This window comes from Gigantopelta aegis, chromosome 2 (assembly GCF_016097555.1).
Source record: "Gigantopelta aegis isolate Gae_Host chromosome 2, Gae_host_genome, whole genome shotgun sequence".
NCBI classification, from domain to species: Eukaryota; Metazoa; Mollusca; class Gastropoda; order Neomphalida; family Peltospiridae; genus Gigantopelta; species Gigantopelta aegis.
The window spans coordinates 47,423,378-47,444,151 of record NC_054700.1 but is presented as its reverse complement, the minus strand read 5'-3'; the positions used below and the strand labels follow the sequence as shown (position 1 = coordinate 47,444,151).

The following is a 20,774-nucleotide window of genomic DNA, read 5'->3' as shown; positions in this document are numbered from 1 at the left end:
CCGTCACATTTAAAAAAATATAATAATTAGATAAATATTATAAAATCTATAGTTTGGAAAATGTCCGTCACCTTTAGAAACAGAATACAATACTGTAAATCATAAAATATTAGCAATGTTTAAAATTGAGCAAAATCCAAATATGGAACATATTAGCAACATAAAACTTTAGCAAATTCATCAGACATTAAAAACAAATTAAGCTTAAGTTGTAGTTTTGGCCTTCCGATGCACTCACACTACAACTAAGGATCCAATCCATCATCTGGAGAGATACCAAGAGACAACCATTTTCACGCTATGAACCAGTCACTGCCATCTCAGATCCCATATGTACCAACTGAAACTGGCAGACACTGATGAATGTCCATGTCAAAGAGGACCACAGCCCCCAGAGCACATCCTGCAATTCTGCCTCCTCTACGATGAAGTCAGGATAAAGCACTGGCTGAACAGAGCAACCCGGGCTGTCAAGCTTTGGGGTTCCAAAGAAGACTTGACACAGACAGCGTTTTTTTATCCCCACAACCGGACTCAAATCTAAAGCATGATCAACTCTATGATGAAGCCAGGATAAAGCACTGGCTGAATGGAGCAACACTGGCTGTCAAGTTTTGGGGTTCCAAAGAAGACTTGACAGAGACAGTGTTTTTTCTCACCACAACCTGACTCCAAATCTAAAGCATGATCAACTATAGCTTGAACGCAGAAGAAGAAGAAGAAGTTTCGGCCAAAAGAGACTTTAAAAAAAAGCGCACAAACCTCTCCGTATGCTCCTCCTTTCCGAATCACTCTCAGATTCAAAACAGGATTGCTTTCCTCAGTCTCAACAGCAGAGGCTGACAGCTCTATCACACCACTGGCATCATCGTTCATCACGATAATGATCTGGGCGTAGTTCTCTGAGGCAAAGCCAAGCCTTGGAGATCCAGTGACTGTAAAATGTTGTAAAATGTAAGCTCTTAGTGTTTCAAATTCTTTATTATCATATAAACTGAACCCATGTATTACAATAGTAACATATGTGGCTAAAACTCCTACCTGCAGCATATCAATCAACATAAATGCCACAAATATAAATACTACCACCCCTCACCCTTAAAGTGAATCAGAAAAAATTGGGGGTCAAGCTGCTCATTTCTGAGATAATGGGTAGTGTCTATGTCTATCCTAGTTCCGCACAAAATTTGAATACTTTTTGTTTTACAGGTACCCCATACATGTTTCAAGCACAAGGCTACTTGACACAGTGGTACTAGATGAAATAAAATTGCATACATTTTTTGCCCAGATGAAACTACTTTTTTTTTTGACAACCAACACACATTTATCACCAATCACAGGACTTGTGGTGTTCACTTTTCCATCAAAAGTTGGGTTCATCTGAAACTTTGACCCAGTCAGACGTTATTTGGTTTAGTACTAACTATAAAGCTTACTGCAGACCTCTGCGACAAAGCACCGTTTCCAATGTTTGTTTTGTTTAACAACACAACTAGAGCACATTGATTTATTAATCATGGACTATTGGATGTCAAACATTTGGTAATTTTGACGTATAGTCTTAGAGAGGAAATCTCCTACATTTTTCCATTAGTAGCAAGGCATCTTTTAATGCAACATCCCAAAGACAGGAGAGCACATACCACGGCCTTTGATATACCAGTTGTGGTGCACTGGCTGAAATGAGAAATAGCCCTCCAATGGGGATCGATCCCAAACCAACCGTGTGTCCAGGACTGTGTACTTGAACTTGCATTAAAATAAAATAAAAATTAGTTTTTAAACCAAATGAAAACAAGCATTCTGAGAGTACTGCTAAAGCAATACATGTCCGCTACCTGACCCAAACAATTTTCATTTCTCATAAGTTCAAGGGCCATAACTGCCAAAAATTAGTAATTCAGCATGAAAATTAAACTTGATCTGTTACAGTATATGATAAATAAATACACATAGTTTCAGCTGCATATCTTGAGGTAGTGTGAAATATATATGTGGGTCAGATGGATGGATGGATGGACAGACGATGACTCCTATAGTCCACTCCGGTTGGACTGGTAGGGGACTAAAAGAAAATTTCTTTTATTTAGTGTCAAGTGAAATATCTTACCTGGTCTGTCCTGACTTCCTTGAATGAGATTAACATTTGTGAGCGCAACAAATATGGACTCTGCCTGTTCTGGTTCGACATCGTCAAGGATGCTGACAGGAAATGACACGTACTCCTGGTTGGGCAGGAAGCGAATGGTCCCTTTAGCAGGTTTGAAGTCTGTCGTGCTGTTGGCCCACTTAACAGGGCTGGGGAGGAAGTTGTAGGATCTGTCTGGTAGCAAGGTGTTGTACGAAACATCCACAGTACCGTATTTGCCATACAGTCGCTGAACAGTGATCATGGTGTCTACGTAAAGAAAAAGAGAAAGAAAGAAAGTAGCAGTGGTAGCTCTGCCACTCGCCAAATTGGCAAATTTTATTTTAATTTGGCAAAAACAAATTGTGTAATACAGTTAAATCCCGTTGGCTCGAACCCCGTCAGTGCTCGAGAAAGTGTTCGACCCATCGGGTAGTTCGACCGAACCATTCGGTCAACATCGGACATTTCCGTAACATCAGTTAGAAAGTTGAATTAGATACAAATTGTGTAATACACGTAAATGCACTGAAATCAAATAAATAAATGGCAAATTCTTAATCTGTATTTACATGAATTTATTACTGAACAATTTGAATATTTCAACAATAAAAAATGCAGCACTGTCCACTTTTCAGAAATGTAGTCGTTTTCAAAGTAACGCTTTATGCTGAGGCCCGTTTGTGCACTAATTGTTTGATTGGTATCACGGTTCATCTAACAGTTGCAGCAACACTAGCTGTACTTGAAAAATCATTACCGACAGTCGTTTAACAACCAACATGACAAGTGGGGTGACAAAGGATTGCATAGCTAGTGTTGCAATTCCCCGATTCATCTATGTCTGCGTCGTTAAATAAAACATTTCTTTCTTTCTTTCTATAGTTCATTCCGCCTAAATAATTAATCTGAAGGTTATAATAACCAACTGCGCAAGTGCAGTAATTATTAGTCCTGTTTGGCGGTTTGCCATAAGGCCAAATAAAAAAAAGAGTTGGTGATTGTCCCCGCCCGTACCTGAAAAATGCGCCAGCCCCTGAAATTATTTTATTTTTAGTTTGTTAAAAACTGTTAAAAATGCGTTGAGATAGCAGCAATTCAACTTTCGTAAGCACCGTAACAGGTTAAACCATCACCAGGTCCATCTGGCGGCCAGTGAAGGAACTACAACATCCATGCGCATGCGCTGTTGACTGCTACTCCTGGTCTCCAGGGTTTTATAAAGTTTTTCACAGAAAAAAAAACCCCCCCCCCCCCCCCCCTGATTTTTGTGATCAAAAGGACGATCACCAACTCTTTTTTTTTTATTTGGCCTAATTGATATTTGATGGATCACCAGTTCGTGGGAAATATAGCTATTAACATAGATGGGACCGACAATTTAGTTCGAGCGAAGGCTTATAGTCGACCCTGGACGTGTTCGACCCTTCAGCAGTTAATATAAGGGTTATTTAGACCACATGATGTAAAATGTTTTCTTAAATGTTTGTTTTGTTTACTGACACCACTAGAGCACATTGGATAATTAATCATCAACTACTGGAAGGAAGGAAGGAAAGGAAGGAAACGTTTTATTTAACGACGCACTCAACACATTTTATTTACAGTTACATGGCGTCGGACATATGGTTGAGGACCACACAGATATTGAGAGAGGAAACCTGCTGTAGCCACTTCATGGGCTACTCTTTTCGATTAGCAGCAAGGGATCTTTTATATGCACCATCCCACAGACAGGATAGTACATATCATGGTATTTGTTACACCAGTTGTAGAGCACTGGCTGGAACGAGAAATAGCCCAATGGGTCCACCAACGGGGATTGATCCCAGACCGACTGCACATCAAGCGAACGTTTTACCACTGGGCTACGTCTCGCCCCCTCGGCTATTGGATGTCAGACATTTAGTCATTCAGATATGCAGTCATCAGAGATCCCCCGCTACATTTTCCCATTAGCAGCAACGGATCTTTGATATGCACTTTCCCACAGAAAGGACTGCACATACAAAAGGGCACTGGTTGGTATGGGGAAGGGGATTAAGCAGATATTTTCACCAGACAAGTACATGTAGAAATCTACTTGTCTGCCAATATTTATACTTGTCCAAATAAGTGGTTAGATTTATTCAAGTGCAAGGACAATATTTTTGACTGCTTAAAATGAATCTGCACTGAACATTTTCACTTGTCCACTGGACAACCAATGACGTACATTTTGCTTGTCCGAGTAGATTTTCACATGTCGAGACAAACGGACAAGTGCTTACTGTATAATACTTTATTTTCGCGTTTTTCGCGTGTGAATGAAATTCGTGAAAATATATTCCACGCGAAAATAAACTTTTTATAAAGGCCGACAAAAAAAAAAAAAATTGTAGTCTTGTTCAACTATATCACATTAGTTTCTGATGTACGAGGCTAGTAGTAACAAAGCGGTGCTCCCTCCTGTCACGGAACAAACTACAAAACACAAAAAGTTTTATGCTGTTTTCCTTCGCATGTGCTAGCGATCAGTTCATCGGACAGAGTCTACACGTGTTCAACGACGGAAGTAAATATGCATTATCACAGTATATTAAAAATGTGGAAGTGAAAAAATTCGGACTGGGCTATGTTCAGATGTTTCATAATTTTATTTTTATTTTTGGCCTGTTAGCCAATCACAAACCGTTTTGAACTAGTATTTAGACGGCAATAAATATTGTTTCAATCAAACTTAAGTTACTGAGTACTAGTAGCTTGTGCCTTAAAATTTCGTTTCGTTTGTTTTCGGTTTTCGTTTTTATAACAATTACAAGGATTAACAAAAAACTGTACGCGGTAAGCACTTTCTGTAAACAACAAAGTCTTGATTGGTTAAAGCAGGAAAACTATTGTTTTATGTGTATAGCACTCGTGTGTACATGTAGGATTAGTTCTACAGATTAGCATAACAACCAGCAAAACTAAGTTCCTTTTTTAAAACAAAATTATTGACATCTGTACTACGTTTTTTTATTGATGGGGGTTGGGAGATTTGCGAAAATAAATGTTCGCGAATTGACCCATTTTCATTAAATCGCGAACATTTTATCCCGCGAAAATAAAGTATTCTACAGTATTTCTAACACTGGTGTGGGGGAAGGGGATTAGATTGTTGCACCCTAGCACCTCAGGTGAGCACTCTACCGACTGGGCTAGATCCTGTTCCTATAACTACAGTGCTAACGAGCATTCTGAATAATACATGTAATACTGGGCCCCAAAAAAATTCTTATCTCCTAAGTTCAAGGGCCATAACTCTGTCAAAAATGGGTAAATCCCCATGATCAAGTCAAACTTCATCTGTAACTGTACATGATAATTTAAAACACTGCACAAAATTAAAGATCAATGTCTTGAGACATTAAAAAAATACAAAGTCTGGAAAACTATATGTGACAGATGGACAGACAGACACACAGACTATTTTTTAAGACAGAATTTCTGCATCATGTTGTAAGATGATCTTTAAAGGTAAAATTCTATATTTAATTTTATAATCCACCCACTGTTTGTACTGGCCGATTATAATGACCGATTAATAAAAGCAAATTCATAACATATACCAGTAGATTATGACTTTTGACATCGCATGTACATGTATGCAAATAATAGCTTTTCACCTTAATTTTACTGGACTGCTAGATAAAAATAATAACTAGTAAATGCCATAGACTGTTGGCTTATCCTGTTCAGGCCTAATGGGAAATTCAGCATGGCAAGCCTCATGAAATTTCCCAACTTCTTACCTTTGCAGAATAACGCCAATATACTACGTCATTAATTAGATATCGCCTGATGCGCAGTCGGTCTGCGATCGATCCCAGTTGATGGGCCCATTGGGCTATTTCTCGTTCCAGCCAGTGCACCACGACTGGTATATCAAAGGCCATGGTATGTACTACCCTGTCTGTGGGATAGTGCATATAAAAGATCCCTTGCTGCTAATCGAAAAAAGTAGCCCATGAAGTGGAGACAGCAGGGTTTTTTTTCTCAATATCTGTGTGGTCCTTAACCATATGTCTGATGCCATATAACCGTAAATAAAATGTGTTGAGTGCATCATTAAATAAAACATTTCCTTCCAATTAGTTATTGTCGACATAAAAGTAATAAATACCAGCAGTGCGTTCCTCTACTGTGACTGGACGTTGTGTGTTGGGAATCACAAATATTCCATACGGATCATCATTGGCTTGAATTGTCACAGTAGACGTCAGCTTTGCAGCTGGACCAAGCTCACCCTAGAGAGGAAACAAAAAATATTTTAATTCACATGCATACACTTCAGTTCCATATTTTAAATTTCAAGGAGGGGTGCAACATATAAAAAGGGCCATTATAGTATTCATGGAAGAGTGGAACATTTAAAAAGAGCATATACAATATTTGAATAATACATGGGAATACTCTGACAGAAATATTACATGTCCCACGCTAAACATAAATAAATTTAATATGTTTGCTACACACTGGATTTTTGAGCTCTTCAAATTTTTTGGGGAGGGTGTGTGTGTGTGTGTGTGCAAACCCACAACACCCTACACCTGGATCCATGTCTGCCTTAAACCACGTTGTCTATATCCCAAACATTTTTCTACAGATTTGTGTTCCTGTCATTTATAATCCTTTTTCACTTGATTTTATTTCTCCACAAAACGTGAAAACCAATACAAAGAAAAATATGGTACAACAAAGATACTTAATATAATAATATGTATAAAGTGCACCATCCTTTTTCACTTGATTTTATTTCCAAACAAGAGTACTGGTAAGGTACATGATACACCAGTCTAACATAGGTCACTGTGATCTATTTATTATCCGCAACACACCGCCATCTCGATTTGTACATGCATGTACGGTTTCATGATCCTATATAACTGATAAGAAAAATATGCCCTGGAAATGAATAGTTTCCAGGTGGATGGACAGACAGATGTCTGGATGGGTAGACAATACCATACCATAAGAGAACCCATTCAACGATGGGAATATAATAATAATACATGGAAAAATATGGTTACAACAAAGATAATTATATTATTTACCTCAGTTGTGGCTGTGAGAACGACAGACACAATTTCATCGAGTTCTGGCTCTGTGTCACCACGGATACGGATCTCAGCGTAGCCGATGGTCTGTCCCGACATGAAGGTAATGTTACCCGTGAGATCAACAACATCATTACCATCATCGCCAACAACCTGCCATGTCACCTGGGCCTTGCCGATCGTACCACCCAACCTCACAACCTGGAGAAATGAAGAAAGGAAGGAATGCTTAACACAACATCAGGGCTTTAAATTGCACCAAAGCTAAGGTGATACAAGGTGAGCCCAAAATGACTATGTCCAAAATAAGCAAGGGCAAATTAAGTCCAAAATAAGCAAGGGCAAATTAAGTCCAAAATAAGCAAGGGCAAATTAAGTCCAAAACAAGCAAGGGCAAATTAAGTCCAAAATAAGCAAGGGCAAATTAAGTCCAAAATAAGCAAGGGCAAATTAAGTCCAAAACAAGCAAGGGCAAATTAAGTACAAACAACTTCAAATTATTTCTGCTGAAAATCAGTGGAATGTTAAGCTGTAATTAAATTAAAGGGACACAGGTTTGTTATATACAATCAAATTTGGACTACACAAATGAACCCATGGCTTGAACTTTTTAAAAACAGTTATGGAGTCCAGTTTTAGTCTATTTCAGAGGGTATTTCACCATTTCAAAGTCACAGACTCATGTTTCACTCAGTTGTAACTTTATCCAAATGAGTTACAGGTTTGTAGATAAAGCGTTACATTTTCACGAGTTGAAACTAGGGTCTGAAATATGCAGTCTTTAGTGACCCTAGTTTCAACCCGTGAAAATGAACACTAACTTGAGTTAATCTACAAACCTGTAACACATCTGGATAAAGTTACAACTGGGTGAAATATGAGTCTGTGACTTTGAAATGGTGAAATACCCTCTAAAAATATAAAAATAGACTAAAACTCCATAACTGTTACTTTTCAGACGCATGTGCATTTTTAAAAATATGAGAAATATATTTTGTGATATTAAAAACACCAGGATGACCAAAAACACTTCGAATGTACGGAAATAGATAATCTAAACAATACAATCTAAGTAAAGTATGATTTCAGTCACCCAAAATGGCTCCAACAGTGAAAAATATGTCTTAGTGTTTAAAAACTAGGGTATGTCCCTTTAAAACAAGCTTTCTGAGAATACTGCTAAAGCAATACATGTCCCTCACAAATTTTTGTATCTCCTAAGATCAATGGCCATAACTCTGTGCAAAAATGATGTTAAACCTTATCTGTAACAGTACATGATAAAGCTATATAAAAAAATATCATCTGAATATGTTAAAGTACTGCACAAAAAAACAAAAACAAAGAGTCCGAAAAACACATTTTCTTATCTTCTAAGTTCAAGGGCCATAACTCTGTAAAAAAGGAGTATATTGCCATGAAAGTCAAATTTGATCTGTAACACAACATCATAAAGCTATATACAAAGTTTTAACTCAATATCTCGAGACATTGCTAAAAAAAAAAAGAGTCTGGAAAACAACTTTTCTTATCTCCAAAGTTCAAGGACCCTAACTCTGCCAGACATATATTTGTTTTAGCAGTATATACTATGAGAAGTTCTGTTTCATCTCACCTCTATCTTGGCAGGGTTGTACCCGACATCTCCGGTTTCCTGGGCGCTTGTATTCAAGGCACTTTCTGCAAACTGGTATATTCCATACGCACCGTCAGAGGCGTCTATGGTTATGGTTGCCCGGGAACCGAGTCCAACGGCGGCTCCGAACCGCGGGTTGGCCAGCTGAACAGTGAAGGTCTTGTCGGGCTCGGGGATGTTGTTGTTGATCAGAGTGATGTTGATGAACGCGAATCTCTGTCCATCAGCAAACACCAGACTAGACGCTGCACCCTGGTTAGAAAATAAATAAAATATAGTAACAGTTGAATCCCATTGGCTCGAACCCCGTTGGTGCCTGATAAAGTGTTCGACCCATCGGGTAGTTTGACCTACCATTCGGTCAACATCATGTAACTGTAACTCTGGACTTCGTTTTTGATTTGAGCGTTGTAGTGTATTCGACCCTTCTGAGTTCGACACAATGAGATTCTATTGTATATAATAATAATTAAACTAGATACATGTCCTGCTTTAGCAGTATACACCATCAGAAGTCCTGTTTCATCTCACCTCTATCCTCTGTAAACCAGAATTCCCTCAAAACTGGACGTTTTTCACATCCACCTTGAAAATACCAGTACAAAAAATAACCTTTTTAAACAGGATACCTCTTAAAAGTGGACTTTTGTCTTGGTCCCATGGGTATTCGGAAAGAAAGAAAGAAGGAAAGAGATGTTTTATTTAACGATGCACTCAACACATTTTATTTACGGTTATATGGCATCAGACATATGGTTAAGGACCTGCTGTCGCCACGTCATGGGCTACTCTTTTCGACTAGCAGCAAGGGATCTTTTATATGCACCATCCCACAGACAGGGTAGTACCACAGCCTTTGATATACCAGTCATGGTGCACTGGTTGGAACGAGAAATAGCCCAATGGGCCCACTAACGGGGATCGATCACAGAGCGGCTGTGCATCAAGCGAGCGCTGTTCCACTGGGCTACGTTCCGCCCCCTGGGTATTCGGTTTCACTGTACTATTATTTGAAAGTTAAAGTTTGTTTTATTTAACAACACCACCAGAGCACATTTGATTTATTTATCATATTGGCTATTGGGTAGCAAACATTTGGTAATTTTTACATATAATTTTAGAGAGGAAACCTGCTACATTTTTCCATTAGTTGCAAGGGATCTTTTACATGCACCACTCCACAGAGAGGATTGCACATACCACAGGCTTTGATATACTAGTCATGTTTCACTGACTGGAACAAGATATTATTTGAAATAAAACCAATTATAAAATCAAAATTAATTAAACATTAGGCTTGATGCTGCACCCTGGTTAGAAAATTTACAAAGGAAACAAATTTAAGTCGGATACTACAGATACCAAATGGCATTGCATGGTTATAGAATGCCGAGGAGTCAAATCTTTAATTTAGTTTCCTTATTTGTTTTTGGTAGGAGTGTGTTAGGCGTATGTACTTTTAAAATTTAAACATCAAAACTATTTACTAGTTCAGTTTGTTGTATTCAATTATTTTACAAATTAGTAATAATACATGTACTGGCTTAGAGAGCTCCGCTATTTAATTTTCAATTTTGTCTCTAGTTGAGAGACTTTCAAATTTTCAATGTTAAATTTCCATTTAAAAAAGAAAAATTAATAAAAATTAATAAAAATTCTAAACTTCAAAAAAATCTCACTACTGGTTTAATGAAACTGCTCAAGAGAATCATGGTACCATGTTTCAGAACTACATGTATCCAATCAAAACTCCAGGAAAATATAGACTTTCAAATTTCGCATTTAAAATTACTTTTATAAAATTAAAAATTTCTTAAATATCATCCTGTTACCGGTAGAGTTGGTGAAAACTGCCCTTGAGAATCACTGAACAGTTTCAGAACTATCCAGTCAAAACTCTAGGAGATGATATCCTTTTCAATCTTCAATTTAAAATTCTATTTAAATTTTTAAAATTTAATAATAATTCACAAATTTAAAATTTCCAAAATATCTCTGTATTAGTTTGTGAAGACTTCCCATAAGAATCACTGTATTGAGGTTTAGAAATGTCCAATCAAAACTCTATAGGAGATTTCTGACTTTCAAAATGTCCATTTAAAAAAAAATTAATAATAATAATAATAAAAAATTAAAAAAACGTTTTTCATGTCTCTCTATTAGTTTGTGCAGACTTCCCCAAAGGATCATTGTTCCAAGTTTCAGAACAATTCAATAAAAACTCTAGGAGAAGACAGATTTCAAATAAAACATTGACACACACTGGATAATGGACTTAAGGATTCCAGACAAATTGGTGTTACAAAACCTCAGCTAACAAACATCATAGTGGAATTAAAAAGCCAAGTCATTTACTCAGCTTACAACAACAGCATTATCATTTAAAAGTTCATTGCTAGATGCACTTGCACATTCTCTCAAACACTCCCTTAGTCAGCAAACCCAACAATTCAAAACAAGGTGCAGACCCAGCTAATTCTTCCCTTAAGACCACCCCCTTAGTCAGAAAAGCCAACAATTCAAAACAAGGTGCAGACCCAGCTAATTCTTCCCTTAAGACCACCCCCTTAGTCAGAAAAGCCAACAATTCAAAACAAGGTGCAGACCCAGCTAATTCTTCCCTTAAGACCACCCCCTTAGTCAGAAAAGCCAACAATTCAAAACAAGGTGCAGACCCAGCTAATTCTTCAATTAGGACCACCCCCTTAGTCAGAAAAGCCAACAATTCAAAACAAGGTGCAAACTGAACTAATCCTCCCTTAGGACCATCCCCTCCTTCAGAAAAGCCAACAACTGAAACCAATGTGTAAGCCGCGGTAATCCGTCGACATACATGCACAATACTACACTGAGCCTGTTGTGCATTGAATCCCCCAAAGAAAGCATTGAGGAGCAGTCTGCTTATTAACATGATAATCAATAATGAACTATGATGGTCTCACGCCACACAAAGACGTCTTACAGAGACTAGACATTAAGCTCATTCCAAAGTGTGAGAACTTTTTGTGCAAAAAGAAATATCGCCGGCTAGGGAAACAAGTCAATTATGCACGAGTCAAGCCACAAGTAATGGGTGGCCAACTCCTGGCCTGTGTTCCATGTTTGTGTCTCTAGAGATTTATGGAAAGCAATTTCCATACAATTTCGATTTGGATAAAAGAAAGACAAAGCTGTACAAAAAGAAAAGAGCAGAACAAAGTTCTCAGGTGTACCAGCTTACACTTTCAGTCGGAGAGGAACTTGTTAGTATTTTACTAGCTTGTGGCAGTAACACTTTAAAACTTTTATTTCTGTCTCACATGATATAGAGTATTTAGAATACTGGTTGGAGCTCCTAGGGTGGAAGCTGCACTATTAGTGAAGTGGCAGTAGAAAACAAAATGGGCTAAAAGGTTTTCTTATGAGATGGACAAAAGAACTGACATCTGAGAATTATGAAATTTGTTGTGTGAAGGATGAAAAAAGTCAAATAGTTGACATTTTATATTGATGTTTTGGATATACCACTTTAAATATCAAATGAACAAAAACATTTTTTCTTTTTAATGTTGGATCTTGTGTTTTAATAATTGTGCATAACTACAAGATGAAGATTTGCAAAAGAACATCAAGACATCAAATGCATCCATCAAGTATTTAGAACATAACTTTTGTTTCCTTTCAAAATGGAAGTTTCTGTTACATGTTTTTGGTGCCTGTTTTTAGCATTTCTTCTTCAGACATCTGAAACATATTCAGAAAGAACTAATTCCTGTGATGTCATGATAGACGAATGCATATATAACGTCCAAATCCGATCAACAGAGATTTGCAAGAAGCAGTCAACATCAAGACGGAAAAGGGCTGACAGTGTCACTCTAGAGAGACTGGAAAACGCACCACTGACACCAAAAGATTTTCACCAACTGTCGAAGAAACTCATCCGAATAACGGAACAAATGTCCGTGCGTATTTTACGCTGGTGGCGAAAACTTGACAAGAAGATAGATGCTATGACTGGCAGCAGCCATCAGAGACGGTCACTGGAACGGAATAATGGCTGCCCGGATCATTTCGTCGGTTTGAAGAACTGGCCATCCTGTTACCTGTTCTCCAAGTTTAACACCTCCTGGTACAATGCCAAAGACTTCTGTATGGCATTTGACAGTGACCTTGTTGCCATGGGAACTGTCAAAGAGCATTTCTTGTTGACATTTTTCATAAAAAATAATCTAGGTAAGTTGTTTATTTGTAGAATTTGTAAACATATTGCTCAATATTATTTATAATAGTTCTTTGCATGTTGAAGTTAATGTTGAAATATTACACAAACGAGCAAACAGATGTGTTAGATGTTTCCTTTATTAATTTAATATTTCTTTAAAAAAATGTTTATGGTTAAACAAAATGTTTATGTTTTTCTATTAGGAGACAGGATAGCACATACCATGGACTTTGATATACCAGTCATGGTGCAAGGGCTGGAATGAGAAATAGCCCCAGGGGCCCACGAGCGAAAGCGAGTTTGTTACGTTTTTAAACGAGTTGTGAGATAAATGGTATCTAACGGACACAAATATAGTAGTCTATTTCTTACATATCCTCAAAAACCAGGTTTTAAGCACATTTTAACATCTTTTTGACTAAAAGTTATTTACAGCCATTGCACTTACACGTCACAGACACATGATTTCCAGGTGTTAACTATACGTCACAATGTAATCGACTTCCACTGTGTTATTTTTCATAGGATGCAACGCACTGGTGACTTGGGGCCTAATTCACTAAACTCTCACAACTTTGAGATATCGCAGTGCAATGCAAAAAGACTTGCAAAGAGGATGCTTTGTTGTCTAGCAGCCTTTGTGAATTAGGCCCCTGGTCTTCACCTAGGAGCAGCCAGTCGTATGTCTTGAAATTGTTAACACACGTACGTGTGTAAACAATCCATGTGTTATTTAAAATAAGGAATGATGTTCTCACCAACGGGTGTGTAAGAAATAAAAATAAAACAAATATATACATTTTTTTTAAACATGCTCTTTTTTATTCAGGCTAAGAAACCTATACACTGCCACAAAAGTGATTATGGATTGCTGTTGCATATTTAATTTGCCTCAGAAATATCAAAATGGCACCAGGCAACTTCAGTTATTACTTCATACTCTGAAGGTTTTAGAAATTAAATCTTTCTTTAGAATGAGCAAGCTATAACGCATGTCAGCTGTCCCATTCAGACCTCACATAAAAACATATTTATGGAACAATCGATACGCAAAGGTTCATTTTGATGGCATGCTATTCACTGTGCTATTGACTCAGACCATAGCTCTATAGTAAATTATGCAACAGGATATCGTGAACAACATGCCAGGGGCATAGCTATTTTCTTGATGTTTTAGGGGGCAAGGGGTGGTGAAGGGGCAAACTAATAAAATAATATTAGTTACACATATCATTGATGTGTGCATCAACTGTTGGTTGGTTTGGATATTTAATTATTTCGGGAGCATGTATAGGGTTTTTTTGGTCCTAATCGAGATAAATAAAGAATAAAATCTGACTTGTGTCCCCCTCCCACAAGAGACTGTGTCCAACTCCATCAGTGATTGTGACTCCACCCCCCCCCCACCCTGCCCCACCCTGAAAAGTCATTTACAAGGGTCTATGTTTTCAGGTAAATGTCCAGTTGAAGGTTCATGAGTTCAGAAAGGGAAACTTGTGCAAGCATTTGGCTGTATTCTGTACATATACTGAGAGAAAGAAGGGACACTTGGTATTGTAGACCATATTTCAGTTTCTATTAGCATGGTAACTGCAACCGAAATCCTAATCCACAGAATTAGGAAGTTAACCGTGTTACCAACATTCCATTTCACATTACTGACATTCAGTCTCATATTACTGACATTCAATCTCCCATTGCTGATATTCAGTCACATATTGCTGACATTCGATTTCACATTACTGACATTCAATCTCACATTACTGACATTCAGTCACATATTGCTGACATTCAGTCACACATTACTGACATTCAGTCTCACCTTACTGACATTCAGTCACATATTGCTGACATTCAGTCACACATTACTGACATTCAGTCTCACCTTACTGACATTCAATCTCACATTACTGACATTCAGTCACATATTGCTGACATTCGATTTCACCTTACTGACATTCAATCTCACATTACTGACATTCAGTCACACATAACTGACATTCAGTATCACATTAATGACATTCCATCTCACATTACTGACATTCAGTCACATATTGCTGACATTCAGTCACACATTACTGACATTCAGTCTCACCTTACTGACATTCAATCTCACATTACTGACATTCAGTCACATATTGCTGACATTCGATTTCACCTTACTGACATTCAATCTCACATTACTGACATTCAGTCACACATTACTGACATTCAGTATCACATTAATGACATTCCATCTCACATTGCTGACATTCAGTCTCACATTACTGACATTCAGACACATACTGCTGACATTCGATTTCACATTACTGATATTCAGTCTCACATTACTGACATTCCATCTCACATTGCTGACATTCAGTCACATATTACTGACATTCAGTCTCACATTACTGACATTCCATCTCACATTGCTGACATTCAGTCTCACATTGCTGATATTCAGTCTCACATATTGCTGACATTCGATTTCACATTACTGACATTCCATCTCACATTACTGACATTCCATCTCACATTACTGACATTCGATTTCACATTACTGACATTCAGTCTCACATTACTGACATTCAGTCACATATTGCTGACATTCGATTTCACATTACTGACATTCAATCTCACATTACTGACATTCAGTCACACATTACTGACATTCACATTACTGACATTCAATCTCATATTGCTGACATTCAGTCACATATTGCTGACATTCAATCTCACATTGCTGACATTCAGTCTCACATTACTGACATTCAATTTCACATTACTGACATTCAGTCTCACATTACTGGCATTCAGTCTCACATTACTGACATTCAGTCTCACATTACTGACATTCCATCTCACATTACTGACATTCCATCTCACATTGCTGACATTCAGTCTCACATTGCTGATATTCAGTCTCACATATTGCTGACATTCGATTTCACATTACTGACATTCCATCTCACATTACTGACATTCCATCTCACATTGCTGACATTCGATTTCACATTACTGACATTCAGTCTCACATTACTGACATTCAGTCACATATTGCTGACATTCGATTTCACATTACTGACATTCAATCTCACATTACTGACATTCAGTCACACATTACTGACATTCACATTACTGACATTCAATCTCATATTGCTGACATTCAGTCACATATTGCTGACATTCAATCTCACATTGCTGACATTCAGTCTCACATTACTGACATTCAATTTCACATTACTGACATTCAGTCTCACATTACTGGCATTCAGTCTCACATTACTAACATTCAATCTCACATTACTGGCATTCAGTCACACATTGCTGACATTCAGTCTTACATTACTGACATTCGATTTCACATTACTGACTTTCAATCTAACATTACTGACATTCAATTTCACATTACTGACTTTCAATCTCACATTACTGACATTCAGTCTCACATTACTCACATTACTGACATTCAGTCTCACATTACTGACATTCAGTCTCACATTACTCACATTCAGTCTCACATTACTCACATTCAGTCTCACACATTACATCTTTATACTTTATACTTTATACATAAATTACAATGCTGATAGTGACTGAAATTTGGGGTACAGTACAAAGTGATCCCTTATTTTTTTTATCTCAGTATATATTGAATGCAAGTAAATGTCAATGCGAAAACTTCTGTACCATGTTACAAACTTATATGGCTTATGTGTTGTGAAATTCAAAAGAAAATCCAATCAATGGTTTTTCAAAGCAGCCACAGTTATAGGAAGGTACCTATCGAACCGTGAATATACTCCATGAACTTAAAGGGTTTTTTATTCAAAAATATTTTCAACTGTATGTCGACTTACTATAACAATATATAGTAATACATATCACACACATTTGCATGCGTCAAAACAACCCAAACTGTCAGTAGCACTACCCTAAATTGAACATCTACAACTTACTTCTTTTTTTCTTTTCTTCTTTTTTTTTGGGGGGGGGGGGGGGGGATGAGGGTGGGGTTGAGTATTTATAGTTTTTTTTATGCCAAATGAAATCACACTGTGTAAGATATAATAAAAAATGCAATTGCCATTTTGAGTATGGGTAGTTAATAAAAACATTATTTAAATGCCAGGGTGGTGGGATGTAGCTCAGTGGTACAGCTCTCGCTTGATGTGTGATTGATTCCCATCAATGGGCCCATTAGGCTATTTCTTATTCTAGCCAGTGCTCCACAACTGGTGTAACAAAGGCTGTAGTGTGTACTATCCTGTCTGTGGGATGGTGTATATAAAAGATCCCTTGCTGCTAATTGAAAAGAGTAGCCCATGAAGTGGTGACAGTGAGTTTCCTCTCTTAATATCTGTGTGGTCCTTAACCATATGTCCGATGCCATATAACCATAAATAAAATGTGTTGTGTTTGTGTATGTATGAGTGTATGTCTGTATGTCTGATTGTGTGTGTGTGTGTGTGTGTGTATGTGTATGTGTATGTGTGTGTGTGTTTGTGTGTGTGTATGTGTGTGTTTGTGTGCGTGCGTGTGCATGTGCGTGTGCGTGTGCGTGTATGTATGTATGTATGTATGTATGTATGTATGTATGTATGTATGTATGTATGTATGTATGATTTTATAAAATGTAATGTCACTGGTCATAGCTTAAAATATTCCTTTCTTTCGTTTAATTTTAGCTATAAACCGTGAGGCCGGGTGGTGGACGAGTGGGAGTTTCTTGGGCACCACCAGACAGTGGATGTGGACATCGCAGTTCTACACCAAGCCGTTCACGTTCATCAAGTGGGGCGAGGGCGAGCCCAACGAGGACGGGTCGCAGTGCATGCTGCTCAAGGCCGAGGACGATCACCTGTGGCACGACCAGATCTGTACACGGCGCTTCAACTTCATTTGTGAGATCCAGACCAAGGATTCATCATAAAGCTTTCAACTTCATTTGTGAGATCAAGACCAAAGATTCATCATAAAGATCTGTACACAGCACTTCAACTTTATTTGTGAGATCCAGACCAAGGCTTCATCATAAAAATCTGTACACGATCAAGACCAAGGATTCCTTATAAACATCTGTACACAGTGCTTCAACTTCATTTGTGAGATTCAGTCCAAGGATTCCTCATAAATATTTGTACAGAACACTTAACTTCATTTGTGAGATTCAGACGAAGGATTCATCATAAAGATCTGTACACAGCACTTCAACTTCATTTGTGACATTCAAACCAAGGATTCATCATTAATATTTGTACAGAACACTTAACTTTATTTGTGAAATCCAGACCAAGGATTCATCATAAAGCTTTCAACTTCATTTGTGAGATCCAGACCAAAGATTCGTCATAAAGATCTGTACACAGCACTTCAACTTTACTTGTGAGATCCAGAACAAGAATTAATCATAAAGATCTGTACAGAACAGTTCAACTTCATTTGTGAAATCCAGACAATGGATTCATCATAAAGCCTCATCTTTATATTTGTGAAATCATTATAAAGATTGAACTTTATTTGTGAAATTCAGACAAATGATTCATCATAAAGCCTCATTTTTATATTTGTGAAATAATCATAAACACTGAACATTATTTGTGAAATTTAGACCAAGGATTCATTATTAATCTCCAATATACAGACTAAATATTTATCATGAAGCTTCAACTTTATTTGTGAAATTCAGACCAAGGATTCACCATAAAGCATCATCTTTATATTTGTGAAACTCAGCTCATCATACTGTAAAATTCAATTATTTGTGAAATTCAGACCAAATATTTATTATGGAGCTTCAACTTTATTTGTGATATTCAGACTACATATTTATCATGAAGTTTCAGTTTTATTTATGAAATTAAAACTACTTATTTATTATGAAGCTTCAACTTTATTTGTGACATTCAGTTCAAGGATTCATGATAAATCTTCAACATTATTTGTGATATTCAGACTACATATTTATCATGAAGTTTCAATTTTATTTATGAAGTTCAGACTAAATATTTACAATGAAGCTTCAGTTTTATTTGTGAAATTCAGACCAAGGATTCATCACAAAGCTACAACTTCAGTAACAAAATTTACACCAAATATTCTGCATAATGTTTCATCTTTATTTCTGAAATCATAAAGTAAAGCTTCAACTTTATTTCTGAAATCATAAAGCTTCAGTTTTATTTCTGAAATTCAGACTAAGGATTCATGATAAACTTCAACTTCATTGTGAAATTCAGACTAAGAATTCATCATAAAGCTTCAGTTTTACCTGTGAAAGTCAGTTGAGAATTCTAAAGTAATAATTCTTACTGAACACGTGGCCATGACAAAATTGTGTCCTTGGAATTGTGTTTAAGGTTCCATTGCATGAATCTTGCATTAACCATGTTTCTACAAACTGCCTGAAAATGTGTTTCACATTATGTATTTCAAAATATATAAACACTATTTTAAATTTTGGGGTTAAATAAAATAGTTTTAAACAAAACAAAATGCTAGAAAAAACAAAAACATGCACCATCACTCTGTGCTACCCACCCTTGCTGCAGATTGCTGTATCACTTCCCTGAGAATGATTGGGCCACAGGTCAGGTCATAGGGCTTAATGAGCACATTTAGGGCAAGCTGTTGTAGCGGACACCTGCCATAGGCTCAAGTGTCAACTTATGCTGGTTCCTCCATCCAGGACAGGAAAGGGTTTGGGGTGGGTGGGAGGAGGGACCGCCAGTGCTGACAAGTGCAAGAAACAACCAACAGCCCGACCAGGGTCGGTAGCGGGTGTGGGCATTTGTAGTGTTATTGTATTTTGAATGTCCTGCAGGATTAAGTCCAAAACATCAAGATTTGAACAGTTTTCCTGAGGTAATTGTGGCGCATAATTTGGATCAGTTCATCGAAAAGAAATGGAGCTATTTGAGTAATTTTGACTTAGTTTACCGAATTGTATCTCATCTGGGCCAAACCTTGCAAGTTGCTTATAATGTACAAATTACTGTAGATTACTGTACCACCACCCCCTTGGATATTGCTCTATCAACCCTCCCCTCCCCCCCCCCCTCCAACGTGCACTGCCAATAATCAGCAGCTTTGGTTTTCTTCTTTCTTAACTATTGATATATATTTGTTATTCATTTACCTTTTAAAAGTAATGTGGGTTTTTTCTATTGTAATAATATTATCATTACATGTTATGCACCACACTTATCTATTAATTTGCAAGCTTAATCTATACATGGAACCTCATGATGTAAATGAACAGCATACAGGTAATTGTAACAGCTAAAGATACAAAAAAAATTCTCTACTGTTTTTATTTGTTGGTGGGTATGGGTTTTCTGGGGTGTGGAGGGCAGAGGCAAAATGCAGCCAAACTTAGAGATTGGAGAGATTGGAGAGCTCAGATTATTGAATGATGACAAAACATTGCCAATAACAAAACACCTGGTATATTATGTTTAATATGTGACCTAGGTTTCAGATAGCAGGCATGTGTGCAGGGGGAGGTTTGGGGATCTAACACACCCCCTCCTTGTTCAAGGGAAGGAAGGAAATGTTTTATTTAATGACACACTCAACACATTTTATTTTACGGTTATATGGCATCAGACATATGGTTAAGGACCATACAGATTTTGAGAGAGGAAACCCGCTGTCATCACTTCATGGACTACTCTTTTCAATTAGCAGCAATGGATCTTTCATATGCACCATCCCACAAACAGGATAGCACATACCACAGCC

General features: G+C 37.3%; 2 protein-coding genes across 2 annotated transcripts in view; one reads left to right on the top strand and one right to left on the bottom strand.

Moving 5' to 3' along the window:
• LOC121388770 (adhesion G-protein coupled receptor V1-like) overlaps window positions 1-20,774 on the bottom strand; it is a 179,110-nt gene that overhangs the window by 111,027 nt on the left and 47,309 nt on the right. Inside the window, exons 30-34 of the mRNA XM_041520265.1 lie at window positions 8,825-9,097; window positions 7,207-7,410; window positions 6,276-6,399; window positions 2,114-2,401; window positions 763-935 (exon numbers count right to left, since the gene is read on the bottom strand). Of these exons, the coding sequence (XP_041376199.1) occupies window positions 763-935; window positions 2,114-2,401; window positions 6,276-6,399; window positions 7,207-7,410; window positions 8,825-9,097 (1,062 nt within the window). The remainder of the gene's footprint in view (window positions 1-762; window positions 936-2,113; window positions 2,402-6,275; window positions 6,400-7,206; window positions 7,411-8,824; window positions 9,098-20,774) is intronic.
• LOC121386420 (C-type lectin domain family 4 member K-like) lies at window positions 11,800-20,312 on the top strand. The gene is made up of 2 exons (XM_041517311.1): window positions 11,800-13,060; window positions 17,720-20,312. The coding sequence occupies exons 1-2, from the start codon at window positions 12,511-12,513 to the stop codon at window positions 17,962-17,964; spliced, it is 795 nt and encodes a 264-aa protein (XP_041373245.1). The 5' UTR covers window positions 11,800-12,510; the 3' UTR covers window positions 17,965-20,312.

What these genes read in the sequence shown, in the direction of transcription:
- LOC121386420 (XM_041517311.1), top strand. Translation starts at nt 12,511, where the DNA reads ATGGAAGTTTCTGTTACATGTTTTTGGTGCCTGTTTTTAGCATTTCTT. An exon ending in TTTCATAAAAAATAATCTAG is followed by an intron (nt 13,061 to 17,719) that starts GTAAGTTGTTTA and finishes GTTTAATTTTAG; the next exon opens with CTATAAACCGTGAGGCCGGG.